We start from the raw sequence: 13,554 nt of genomic DNA, 5'->3' as shown, positions 1-13,554 counted from the left end.
GAGGCAGCTGAGAAATGTTTCGACAAGCTGACCATCATAAACTTCGATGATGCATCATGCACTATGCGAAGACCTGGTCTGAGTTTCGGCGGTTTTTAAAGCCACCCAAATGAAAAGTTGGGACACGAATGGAAGGGGAATCACAAAGGGGCAGTCCGGTCGAAGTTACAAATAGGGAATCAAGATCCCCAAGAGGGGAGTGAACTTGCCCAAGGTCTCCCTGCAAGAAACTGTGCCACTCTAAACTCCTCCAGTGCCCCACACCCCCAACTAGGTTTTAGGCAAACTATCCTGTTCCTAATCTGTGAAATGGGTGCAAAAGCCAACCTAACTCCATGGGTGACTGCGAAGATCCCACGAGACTCAAATCAAGTACAAAACACCGCGCGCTGGGAATAGGGGCTGAACTAAAGTGATCAACCACCTTCAGGCCCCAGAACCCGAAATGCAGGTGGTCCCTGGGTCCCCGCTGGGGGTATTTCCCTCGAAGAGGTCCTTGATAAATAAGACTCCCGCAAGTCACAGAGGTTGGAGACTTAGGGAGAAGTTCAGATTCCTGGGCCTCCTGCTTTGGCCTGAGTGAGTGCAGTAGCCTCTGCGCGAGGCTGGTTCTTTTGCTGGGGGCTCCGAGTCCACTACACGGACCACAGGAGCTCTACTGCCCGCTTTGGGCCCTTTTGTCCGCTGGACACACGGAGGTACTAGGTCGGCAGCAGCAGCCAAGTCCCGCCCGGCACGATCCTCGCGCCACCGCCCACCCGCAGGCCGAACGTTAGCCCCGCTGCTCCAGACGCGGGCTCGCACTCCCACCGCGCGGACCCGTCGTGGAGGCAGCCGCGCCAGAGCGGAAATCACCTGCTCCTCCCACTCCTGCCTGCACCCGCCTGCGCCCGCCCAGCTCCCCGCCCGTCCGCAGAGGCGCGGAGGCGGGAGGGCGGGAGAAGACTGCGCAGTCGGCCACGTATCAGGATGCTGGCCCTGGGACAGGGTGCGCACTGCGTGCGTGGGCGAGACCGAGCTGCACCGACAGGCCGCTAGCGCACGCCCGGGCTCATTCCGGGAATCTCCCCCGCCCCGGGCCTCACCCGGGGGATTGGGTCCACTCCCAGCCTCTACCGCCCGCCCCCTCGGTGGCCAGACTCGGCCAATGGGTTCCCGAAGTGGCTGTGTTCCTGGCCAATGAGAGCAGACCGCCCCCTCGCCGCCAGCTGACTGAACGAGCGCGCGGAAAGCTCACTTCCACTTTCCCCGAAGGAAGAGTTCCCGCGGGAAGCCGGCCCAGCCCCATCTTCCCAGCTTTTGCGAATCCCGGGACAGCGGCCACCGACTGCGTGGGCACTCTTGACGCATCTGTGAGTGGTGCTTGGGTCCTCAGTCGGACGTGGAGTTCTTAAAGGGCGGTTGTGAAGAGCACTAGGCAAAGGACCTGGTCCTGAGCCAAGAGGTTTTGGGGATATGGGATAAGCAGCCTCCCATTGTGGGAACCCCCTTTTCAGCTCCCCCCCCCCAGCCTCAAAGATCAAGACTTTTCTTCCTAGAAAGACACTTGGAGATCAGCTAGGAAGCTGTTTCAGCTACCTACTGTGTGCCTCGGCATCCGGAGGGGAGAGAATAGGCGGGTGGGGCAGGTCAAATAGCATAACTGCTGCCCAGAGCCACTGAATCATGATCTTTGAGGGTAGGGTCCGATAGCTTCCTTTTTAACAAACCCAGAGGGGTAATTCATAGATCTCTTCTCAGGCCTGTGTGAGCCTCAGAACTGTTAGGCTTTTCCTTTAGCTGGTTCTTCCCCTGGCTTCCAGTAGCTTCCTCACATGTGTGGACCGACCAATATTCAACTGAGGTTTCAAGGGGTACCCACTTGTAGATCTCCGATTCTGTGTGTAGCTGTAGCTCTTTCCTCTCTAGTAGTCTGCCCCACAAACTCCAGCCACTGAGGCCTCCCATGATCCTGAACTTGGCTTCTCAACTCAAGGAAACTGCCAGTCTTCTGTTTCCCTTCCCTGAGATATGGTCTGGAAATGCTCCCCAGGAGGAAAGCTAGATGTTCATAGGGATTACCTCATTTGATTTCTCTCTCTGAGGGATGGGAGATCACTGTTCTGCACTGCCTGGAATCCAGTGTTTGAAAGTTGTTTCACGTACCCTGTCTTTCCTTTGTTGTTAGTCATTACAAGTGGGGGAGGAAATTCACTTCTTCTTTCTCTGACTTGGCTACTAACAGAAGTGAGTCATAGTTCCTTAGAAGTCATCATGAACTCCATGAAGCCTGAAGAGAACAAGTCATTCCCTGCTACAGAAAATGGCCAGAGTCGCAGACCTGAAGATTCAAAGGTATGTCTCCTTTTTAACAACTCAGCATATTCTAACCATAGCACAGTATTAGGATCCTGGTAGAGGATAAGCTGATAAAGAATGGTGGTTAGAAGCCCTTCCTCTGTGTTGTGGAAAGTTTATTTGGAAGGTCACATCTCTAAATACTTGTGCAAAACCAGATGATAGTGTATGAATTAGTAGTGCAAAGTGTGCCTTTTTAGACAACAAGATGACTAAAAAACACTGTAGACGCTTGATACTAGAAGGACAGACAGGCCAAAATAATAGTTACTACATATTGAGAAATTAGTGTGTACCTGAAATTATTTTCACAACTTCTTGTGGATTTTCTCATTCATCATTTAATAAAACAATACATATTGTCATCATCCCTTTTTCAAAATTGAAGAAACTGAAACCCACCTTTCTTAAAGTTGCAAAAATGATGAACTTGATGGTGAGGATTTGAATTCAGGCAGTCAGACTTCAGAGTTGGTTTTTGGCCAACACAAAACATGCAAAATGATAATACTGACTCAAGATACAAACAAGTGTTTTGGAGTGCAGAGAGGAGAATGCCTCATTCACACTCAAGAAATTAAGGCAGTTTCATCTGAGAAAGATCTTAAAGGATGAATAGAATTTCACCAGGGAAGTGTATCCAGCATGAGGGAATATTTGGGTCAAGTCATACACACATGAAGACATATCTGGGAGCAGTCTAGATAGACTTGATGATACGGAAGAACTCAAGAATGTGGTAGCTAATAATGCCGGGAAGATAGTTTGGGGAAAGATTCCAGTAGGCTTTATTTTAATCAGAACTTTTTCCTCAGGAAAAAAAATCTTCTAATTGTGAAATAATGAAGCGGGTTCATTGAATTAGAATTAAATGAAATGTAAGATTAATTTCTTCTAATCACTAGCCACATTTCAGGTCCTCAGTAGCTATGTGTGGTTAATGGCCGACATATTGGACAAACAGATATAGAACATTTCCATCACTGAGGAAAGTTCCACGAGACAGTGCTGCACCAGGTTCAGGACGTCTGTGGCCTTGCTATGCCAAGTGTGATCTACACACACCAGTAATACTGATCTTGCCTGAGAGCTTATGACACCTCTCTGATCTGCATTTTAACAAGACCCCAACCACCAGATGATTCACAATTTCTCAAATTAAAATTTGAGAAACACCGATCTGAGATACCCTTATAGTTGGATACTCCTTATGGTGAAATATTTATTTAGCTTATATAGTATTGTTTCAAAAGGGGAAATTTTTTTTTAAAGATTTTATTTATTTATCAGAGAGAGGTGTGGGAGAGAGCGAGCACAGGCAGACAGAATGGCAGGCAGAGGCAGAGGGAGAAGCAGGCTCCCTGCTGAGCAAGGAGCCCGATCCCACGCTGGGATCATGACCTGAGCCGAAGGCAGCTGCTTAACCAACTGAGCCACCCAGGCGTCCCTCAAAAGGGGAAATTTTTAACCCTGTGAGAAAAGAAAAGGGATTCATGGTCCCTGTGTCAGGAAAGTACAGAGAACTGGGCTGAGCTTCAATGCAGCACCACGCGGTTGTTTCAAGGATTCATTTATGTTTCCCATCACTACGCTCTGCTTCTCATGCTGTCGTCTGGCTGGTTTTCTGCATGGTGACAACAGAACTTCGGTAATTTCAGAGTGTATACCTGCATTCGCTGCCATTTAGATCATGAGTCCATCCTGGGACGCTGAGAAAAATTCCTTTGGCATGTAACTTTCCACCATTGCTATACCAAACTATGTGGCTCAAGGAGACACTTGAGCAAGCAAGGCCGGTCCCCGAGCTGGCATGAATTCATTTCTGTAGACATTTATAGCTGTAACGAAATGGCAGAGCTGTGCAGTGGATTTTTTTTTAAAGATTTTATTTATTTATTTGACAGACAGAGATCACAAGTAGGCAGAGAGGCAGGCAGAGAGAGAGAGGAGGAAGCAGGCTCCCCGCAGAGCTGAGAGCCCGATGCAGGGCTCGATTCCAGGACCCTGGGATCATGACCTGAGCCGAAGGCAGAGGCTTAACCCACTGAGCCACCCAGGCGCCCTGTGCAGTGGATTTTTGGAAAAGAGCAGCAGTATCCTTTAAGTCCCTACACTCCCTGCTTAAGGATTTGGGTTTTGTTCTGTATGTCAAGAAGTGTGTACAGGTTTTATCCTTGAATTTTTAAAGAGGAGATTTTAACTTAAAATTTTGGCTAAATTATTCATCTTGAAATTCCTATGGCTACACTGTTCGGAGTGATAGCCACTAGCCACATGTGGTTATTTAAATTTAACTTCAACTTAATTAAAGTTAAGTAATGGAAATATATAATATATAAAATACATAATTCAGACCCTCACTCACAGTGAGTGCATCTCACCTGAGTCTGACATCTTGGGTAGGGTAGATATTGTTGGGCATCTCCATCAGTTACCTAAGAATAAATATAAGAAATGACTTATATATCTTTCTGGATAAAAATTATAAGATTTATTGGAAGACAATGAAAAGAGATCTAAATTGATGTTGAACTATAAGATACTTAGGAATAGGAAAGCTCAACATACTAAAGATGTCAGTTCATCTTAAATTCACATATTGATTTAATATAATCTCAGTTAGGAGTGTGACAGTGTATTTTTGAGGCACTTAATAAGATGACTAAAAGTTAATGGAAGAACAAGGGACCAATAGCCAAGACATTTTTGAGTATAAAGAGTAAAGTGAGGAGAGTGTCCCTATCAGAATGCTTATTATAAGGTTGTACTAATTAAGAGAGTATTTGGCCAGACATAGAAAACTGTAGCACTGGAACAGAGCAGAGAGCATGGAGACAAACCATAAAATATATGAAAATGTCTTTGTATTAGTTTGTCAGGTTTGCTGTAACACAGTACCACAAACTGGGTTCCTTAAACATCAGACATTTATTGTCTCATGGTTCTTGAGGTTCAGAGCCCAAGGTCAAGGTGTCAGTATGCTTGTCAGCTTCTGTGAGTTCTGAGGGAATGATCAGAGACCTCTATTCTTGGCTTGTGGGTGGCCATCTTTCTCATGTGTCTCTTCGTATGGTCTTTCTTTTATGTACATCTGTCTCTCTGTCCCAGTTTCTCCTCTTTGAAAGGACATGAGTCAGATTAGAGTAGGGACCCACCTTACTCCAGTATGAACTCATATAAACTAACTACAAAAACCCTGTCACATCCTGAGGTAATGGGGTTTAGGAATTCCACACATCAACTTTGGGGCAGGGGGTGCAGAGTTCAGCCTGTACTCTCATATGGTAAAACTGGCAGTTATGATCAGTGGAGAAAGGGTGAACGATTCAATATTAGTGCTGGGAAAATCATTTATCTCTGAAGCAAAAATTTTTAAAAGACTGAAACCTCCATCAGGCCATATACAAAAAAATATATATACAAAATATTGTAAATATGTACATACATATGTATAAATGTGTATATATGCATATATACATTTATATACAAAATATTGTAAATATGTAAATATGTAAAAAGAATATACAAAATATACAAAAAAAAGAAGTTGAGATGAAAGACTAGACTAGAAAAAGCAAGCCTTTACACTTTTTAGAAAAAAAAATAGATTAATTCCATGAAAGTTAATCTTATGACATAGAATGATTAATAAACTTGACAACAGAAAACTAAGGCCTTCTTATCTTTTTTTTTTTTTTTAAAGATTTCATCCATTTATTTGACGGAGAGAGATCACAAGTAGGCAGAGAGAGAGGAGGAAGCAGGCTCCCCACCAAGCAGAGAGCCCGATGCGGGACTCAATCCCAGGACCCTGAGATCATGACCCGAGCCGAAGGCAGCGGCTTAACCACTGAGCCACCCAGGTTCCCCAAGGCCTTCTTATCTTGAATGATGCCTAATGAGAATGAAAAAGCAAGCCAGATACTCAGAGTATATGTTTATCATATATAATAAGTAAACAAGTTGTTTACTGGAGTATAGAAAGGGTTTTCGAAAGTCAAAAGGAAAATAGTCCAATAGAAAAATGGGCAAGATGTGAACAGGCAGAAGCACGAAAAGAGGTTTAACTCCATTAGTAATTAAACTAATTAATTAAGATGCCATTTCACATCTGCAAGTTGGCAAACATCGACAGTTGGGCAGTACAGTCTTTTTTTTTTTTTTTTTTTTTTTTTTTTTTTTTAAATATTGTATTTATTTATTTGACAGACAGAAATCACCAATAGGCAGAGAGGCAAGCAAAGAGAGAGGGGGAAGTAGGCTCCCCGCTGAGCAGAGAGCCCAATGCGGGGCTCGATCCCAGGACCCTGAGATCATGACCTGAGCCGAAGGCAGAGGCTTTAACCCACTGAGCCACCCAGGCGCCCCTACAGTCTTTTGACGAGGATGCAGATTTAAGGAGATTTTTCCTATCCACTGGGGGAAATGCAAGGTGGTACAACTATTCTGTAAATAATATGGTGGTATTTAATAAAGGGAAGTATTCAGAGATCCTAAATTACCCCCGAGTGACATTCTTGCACATGTGTACCAGGCAACATTCAATGATATTCACAGCAGAATGGAACCACTGTTTTTAGTAGAAAAAAACCTGGAAATGACCTAAATGTTCATACATAGTTAATTGTTTCAATGGATTCTATTTAACTGTAGAAGTAAACGTGGGAGGGCACCTGGGTGGCTCAGTCAGTTAAGCAGCTGCCTTCGGCTCAGGTCACGATCCCAGGGTCCTAGGATCGAGTCCTGCATCCGGCTCCCAGCTCTGCAGAGAGCCTGTTTCTCCCTGTCCCTCTGCCTGCTGCATACTTGTGCTCTTTATTTCTCTGTCAAACAAATGAATAAAATATTAAAAAAAAAAAAAGAAAAAAAAAAAAGAAGTGAATGTACGACTCCATCAGTTAGAATTAGTCTCAGAAAAGTAGTGAAAGAATTCGCAGAACAAACTTAATAGGATGTCTTTCCATAAAATTAAAACAAGGCACAACCATATGGTGTGGTACTTCTATTTTTTTTTTTTTTGGTACTTCTATTTTAACAATATATGTTTATGTACCTAAAGAAATGTAAACAAATTATCAGTTTAAAACAAATTCAGGGGCCGCCTGGGTGGCTCAGTGGCTTAGGCTTCTGCCTTTGGCTCAAGTCATGATCCCAGGGTCCTGGGATCGAGCCCCGCATCAAGCTCCCTACTCAGTGGGGAGCCTGTTTTTCCCTCTGGCTCTGCTATTCCCCATGCTTGTACTCTTTCTCTCTCTCTCTCTCTGTTAGATAAATAAATAAAACAAATTCAGAATGAGTGTCTTTAAGAATGAGAGAGATATATAAGGTGAAAGAGGAGCTTCTTATAAATTGTCATATGCTATTTCATAATCTGGGATGTAGATACAGAGATGTTTGTCAGGAGATGTCCTATACTGCTTTTGCATATAACATGTATTGCAAGTTTTTCTAAATAGTATATAAGCATTAAAATAATAGAAGAAGCTGAGTGTGCTTCACAGAGTGCTAGTCTGGGTGGTTGAATGGATGCTGACCCTGTTAACAGACTCAGGAAACCCAGCAAGAAGGGAAGGATCAGGAGTAAGGTTTATGACTTCAGTTTGGAAAGTCTTGAGGGTGAAATGCCTCTGATGTATCCAGGGGTAGATGTCAAGGACCAAACACCGTATTAATATCTGAAATTCAAATGAGAGGACACTGCTGCAGATACAGATTTGGAGAGTAAGTAGTAGCTGAAAATGGGAAGGAAAAGAAAGCACCACGAGAGGAAGAAACTCACTGTGCCTGAAACCAGAGTTCATTCAGTAGCACTGGCCTCCCAGATAAACCAAGCCCCTCCATCCCTCCTGAGTTTACTGTCTTCAGCTTTAGTCCTCAGTTCATATAGAGTAGGTCCAAGCCTTGAGATTCCATAAGAATTCCCATCCAAGATCTACCAAATCCTGTGCTGTCATGTTTTTCACTTATGTCCTTGGTTTTCATTCCTGTTGCCATCAGATTATCAACACTTTTCCCCAGACTATTGCCAACGGGTTCTGTGTGTATATGTTTTTGAATACATATATTTATTTGAATATGACCATGTATATTTTCTTGTATATCTACCCTGTCCTGGGATTTATCAGTCATTTTAGTATATCATGTATTTCCTTAGTGCTGTTTAAAGTAATACAGAGTAGAACTAAACAGATACTTGTTGGGAATTTGTGAAAGGCGATTTTTCAACTGTCCAAGAGGTGCATTAAATAACTCCAGCTTTACTATTAAGTAATGCAGATTTTAAAAACAGTCAAATTAAGTGGCATTTAATCTGTCAATTGGCAGACATTTAAGATAATAGTACTGAAATCCTTTGAAGGAGTCAGCCATATGGTCGGTCTTTTTGGGCAGGAAGTGGAGAAGGAGCAGGAGAAATTGATACAATTTCTCTGGAAAGCAGTTTGGCAGCATAGATGTTGTGAAGTATGTTGTAACCTTAGTCTCAGTATTTCTACAGCTGGGAAACTGTCCTAGGGAAATATTCCGTTTCCGACAAAATGTTTTCTGTGTAGAAATGTTTGTCATATTTAGAGTAGTAAAAACTTGGAAACAGTCTTAAGTATCCAGCAACAGAAGAATGAATTAGAAATTATTGAACAGGGGCGCCTGGGTGGCTCAGTGGGTTAAGCTGCTGCCTTCGGCTCAGGTCATGATCTCAGGGTCCTGGGATCGAGTCCTGCATCGGGCTCTCTGCTCAGCGGGGAGCCTGCTTCCTCCTCTCTCTCTGCCTACTTGTGATCTCTCTCTGTCAAATAAATAAATAAAATCTTTAAAAAAAAAAGAAATTATTGTACAGTGACATATCCTGTGGCCCCTCAAATTGTTTCAGAGGTTATTTAATAGCATATAATGTCATTAAATACAAATCTATTTCATGACATGTCAGTCAATGGCAGGGTTGCTTAGTAAAGAGGAAGTTCATGCAGCATAGCACAATTTAAAGAACATAAGATTTCTGTGTGCTTGTAAAATCATAGAAACAAGTAAAACAACATGTAGAATGGTTATCTCTGGTGATAGAGTAATGGTTGGTATTATTTCCCCATTATTCATTGTCCATGTTATTATCCACTTCTTCTTCACACTATTAGTTTTATAAGTAGAAAAACATGAAACATTATTATTAAAGGTGGTTCTTACTAAGTTCTTGGTCTTTCCTATTTTAAGGATACGGTCTTGACGCAGACGCGTCTTGGCTCACCTGCTGCTCACTTTCTCTCTGACAGTAAAGAACGAAGCAGTCTCATTAAGCTAAAAAGTGAAGTCAAGCATGAAGCATCTGTGGAAATTCAGAATCCAGACCTGAACACCAGTGAAAAATGTTTTTTTACTTTTTCGTTGAATAAACCCTCCGGGAAATCAGACTTCAGTGTGTTTACAGCACATGGTGAACTCACAGAGAATATCTACTCAGCCCTGAGAGCAAATGACAATTTCAATAAAGGGATGAAGAAGCATCTTAATAAGAACATCTTTGTTTATGAAAAGAATACGATAAACGGATATGTAAATTTAGGAATGCCTCTCAAGTTCCTACCTGAAAATGCCCATTTTAATATAACACCTGGTCCAAAAAAGAGTGGCCTGGAAGATGACCAGATACTACGCCAGTGTGAAAATCCGAACATGGAATGCGTTCTTTTTCGTGTGGTTTCTGCTGGAAGGAGTGTGAAGAAGATTCTCAAGATCAAGGAAATTTATGAAAAAGGAAGTACACTTTGTATCTATGCCTTCAAGGGTGAGACTATCAAAGAAGCTCTACTCAAGGATGGCCGTTTTCGTTCCGACCTTGACGAACTTGAATGGGAAGTAAGGGAAGATTATCAGAAAATTCATGGAAAACAGTCCCTGGTGGATGAAGTATCTGGAAAAACGTTAGAAGTGGACATTTTTAAGAAACGTGTCAGTAAAGGTACCCCTAAAAAAATTAAACAGAATGAAAATGCCAATGAAACCAGTCCCAGGAATCAGATACAGTCTGAGATCAAAGAACATGAACCAGAGACAGATGGGGAGACTGAAGATGTAGAGGCCAACAGAGAAAAAATCGTCCCACCTCAGAATCTAGCACATGATATTGCAGGTAAAAAGCGACGCACAATTGCCGGGATTAGGAGTTATTATAGTCATAGTTACAACAGAAGACATGGGAAGCATAACTCAAGACATAGGCAAAGGCCTCATGTGGTTATGCGGCATGTTATTAAGCTAGCTATCCCGAGGACAGCAACTGACCTCTGGCTAAAGAATTGCCAATCGTTGGACAAAAGTATAATGGATCAATACCCAAATTTGAAGGAGGAAGCACTTTGGATGAGAAAGTATTTTCAGGATGAACAGAAGAGAACCAAACTGACAAGCTTTCAACAGTTCAACGTATATAAAAAGTATTTTGGAAAAGTGACTGAAAATTCTACTTCAGTTGCAACCTGTGAAGATCTTCTCCATCTTAGTGAGTCAGTTGGGTTCATGACATGGGACAATAATGGAATCACAGGGAATGCTACTTGCTTTGTCTTCAATCATGGTTATATTTTCACCTGTCGGCATGTAATACATCTTATGATGGGAGAAGGCACAGATCCAAGGTTTTGGCCAGATATAATAAGCAAATGTGCAAAGGTATCTTTTAAATATAAAAGGTTCCGCCCTATCAGTGTTGATTGGTATGACATTGAGCCATGGTTTGAAGTGTCTGATGGACCTCTAGATTATGCCATTTTAAAGCTAAGCAAAAATGGAAATGGATTTCCTCCAGGCCTGTTTAGACAAATTTCCTGTCCACCACCTAGTGGTTTGATTTATATAATTGGTCACCCAGAAGGCCAGGTCAAGAAAATAGATGGCTGTGCTGTGGTTCCTATAAATCAGCGCTTAGAGAGGTACCCAGAACAGCATCGAGGTGAGGTGGTAGGACCCCATGCTGCCACTTACAATGCTTTCTCTGTGTTTACCCAAAGAAGTTTCCTACCAGAAGTCTGTAACACTGACACACTTAGCTATGATACCTGTTTTTCCAGTGGGTCCTCTGGCTCCCCAGTATTTAATACATCTGGTGAATTAGTTGCTATGCACACTGTTGGGCATTTTTATGTTCATGAAGGTAGAGCCTGTGCCATTATTGAATATGGCTATTCTATGTATTCAATTCTTGGTGATGTTAAACAGAAGAATGAGAGGTTGTTTAAATTATTATTCGAAGAGAACAACGAGAACCATAATGAAAACGATAACAAACAAGAGTTGTTTCAGTCTCATCAGGCTGTACCCATGGAACTCTAGGAAAAAAACGTTTTATTCAAGAAAATATGCCAATAGCCTAAAAATAAAAAGAAAAATATTCTTTTTATTTTTTTTTTAATTTTTCAGAGAGCACAAGCAGGGGCAGTTGGAGGCAGAGGGAGAAGCAGGCTCCCTGCTGAAAGCTGAGCAAGTGTCACATATACCCTGATATGTATTGTTAACCTGAGCTGCATTGCTAACAATAGCCAAACTACAGTAAAAGCCCGTGTGCATCAGCTGATGAATGGAAGATGTGGGGGCACCTGGGTGGCTCAGTTGGTTAAGCAACTGCCTTCTGCTCTGGTCATGATCCCCGAGTTCCAGGATCGTGTCCAGCATCTGGCTCCCAGCTCCATGGGGGAGTCTGCTTCTCCCTCTGATCTTCTCTTCCCTCAAGCTCTCTCTCACTGTCTCTCTCTCAAATAAATAAAATCTTAAAAAAAAAAAAAAACAGAAATGAAAGATGTGGTATATATTTGCAGTGGAATATTACTCAGCCATCAAAATAATGAAATCTTGCCATTTTTAACAATGTGGATGGAGCTAAAGTGTATTATGCTAAGCAAAATGAGTCTGAGAACGACAAATACCATGATTTTATTCATGTGGAATTTAAGAAACAAAGCACATGGACGTATGGGGAAGGGGGAAAAATAAGAAGAGAGAGGGAAACAAACCATAAGAATAAACTGAGGGTTGATGGCGGGAGATGGGTGGGGGATGGGCTAAATGGGTGATGAATATTGAGGAGGGCACTTGTCTTGTTGAGCACTGGGTGCTGTATGTATGTGATGAATCACTAGACTCTACTGAAATTAATATCACATTATATGTTAACTAGAATTTAAATAGAAATTTGAAGAAAATAAATATCTCTAATTTGCAACTAAGATTGTAAATCAGATTCTTTAAAATAGATGCACTTGCCTCTTATTGGGAGATAGAAATAAGATGGAGACCATCTTTTCTCGTCTGGCAAACAATGTCATAGAGAAATGAGTGTCTAGAGAGGGTAGTGTTGGCCACCATTAAGTGTCAGTGTCTAGTCCTCAGCTTCATGTGTATTGAAGAGTGATTGCAGGCAGTAGCAGCAGCCAAAATATCCATATTGCAATGTCTGGTCATTTACTTTGATAGTGTGGAGAGGCATTTTTCAACAGCTTCCTCATCCACCTTCCTGATCCCTGGTTTCCAACTAAGAGGGTGAATTCTTGAACTCCATTCCCGCGCTGGCCCTTTGAATCCCTCCCACTGCTTTTGTCATTCTAAAGATGTTCTAAGGATGCCTGGGGGGCTCATTGGTATAAGCATCCAACTCTTAGTTTCATTGGCTCCAGTCAGGATCTCATGCGTTAGGGGATTGAGCCCCGTGCCAGGTTCTTTGCTCAGCTTGAAACATTCTCTCCCTCTGTCCCTCCCTGCCCTCACAAATAACTACTTTTTTTAAAAGTGTTCTAACAATTAATCCCTTCAGTTGAAACTTTTACCTGCACAGATCTCTGATACACTCTTCGTACCAACTAGACTTTTGATTGTCCAAATATATGATCGCTTCTCAGTTGTGTTGAAGCCATAAATCTCAGAGAAATTGTTGGTTCAGAAACTCTATATCTGTATGTGTGTTAAAAAGGTACAGGAACAACTGCTAAATTTCAAAAAAAAAAAAATAGAATGAGGTTATTTCTCACATGGTAGTCTAAAGATACAGCCCTCTGTGGTTGTGGGAGTTTCAGGGTGTGATGGTGTTAGGTTTTCTCTGTCAGATCAAAGATGGCCACTAAACCTCTGGCTAACACACCTACACAACAGCCAGGAGTAGAACGAAAATGTACATAAGGGGAGTGTACCTCTTCTTAAGAACACCATCTAGAAAATGCATATATCACAGCTGCTGGT

The 13,554-nt window shown here is 42.3% G+C and overlaps 1 protein-coding gene across 3 annotated transcripts; it reads left to right on the top strand.

Moving 5' to 3' along the window:
* Nucleotides 1-943: 943 nt before the first annotated feature.
* FAM111B (FAM111 trypsin like peptidase B) lies at nt 944-12,544 on the top strand. Of its 3 annotated transcripts, none has more exons than XM_059404949.1 (3): nt 944-1,352; nt 2,225-2,334; nt 9,603-12,544. In XM_059404949.1, exons 2-3 carry the CDS (start codon nt 2,303-2,305, stop codon nt 11,656-11,658), a joined length of 2,088 nt encoding a protein of 695 aa, XP_059260932.1. In that variant the 5' UTR covers nt 944-1,352; nt 2,225-2,302; the 3' UTR covers nt 11,659-12,544. The 3 variants fall into 3 exon arrangements, with proteins under 3 accessions (XP_059260932.1, XP_059260921.1, XP_059260927.1); XM_059404938.1 differs by having other exon boundaries at nt 9,544-12,544; XM_059404944.1 differs by having other exon boundaries at nt 2,168-2,334; nt 9,544-12,544.
* Nucleotides 12,545-13,554: the final 1,010 nt, after the last annotated feature.

This window comes from Mustela nigripes, chromosome 1, assembly GCF_022355385.1.
Source record: "Mustela nigripes isolate SB6536 chromosome 1, MUSNIG.SB6536, whole genome shotgun sequence".
NCBI classification, from domain to species: Eukaryota; Metazoa; Chordata; class Mammalia; order Carnivora; family Mustelidae; genus Mustela; species Mustela nigripes.
The sequence above is the reverse complement of the archived record's forward strand: the minus strand, read 5'-3'. Positions and strand labels throughout refer to the sequence as shown.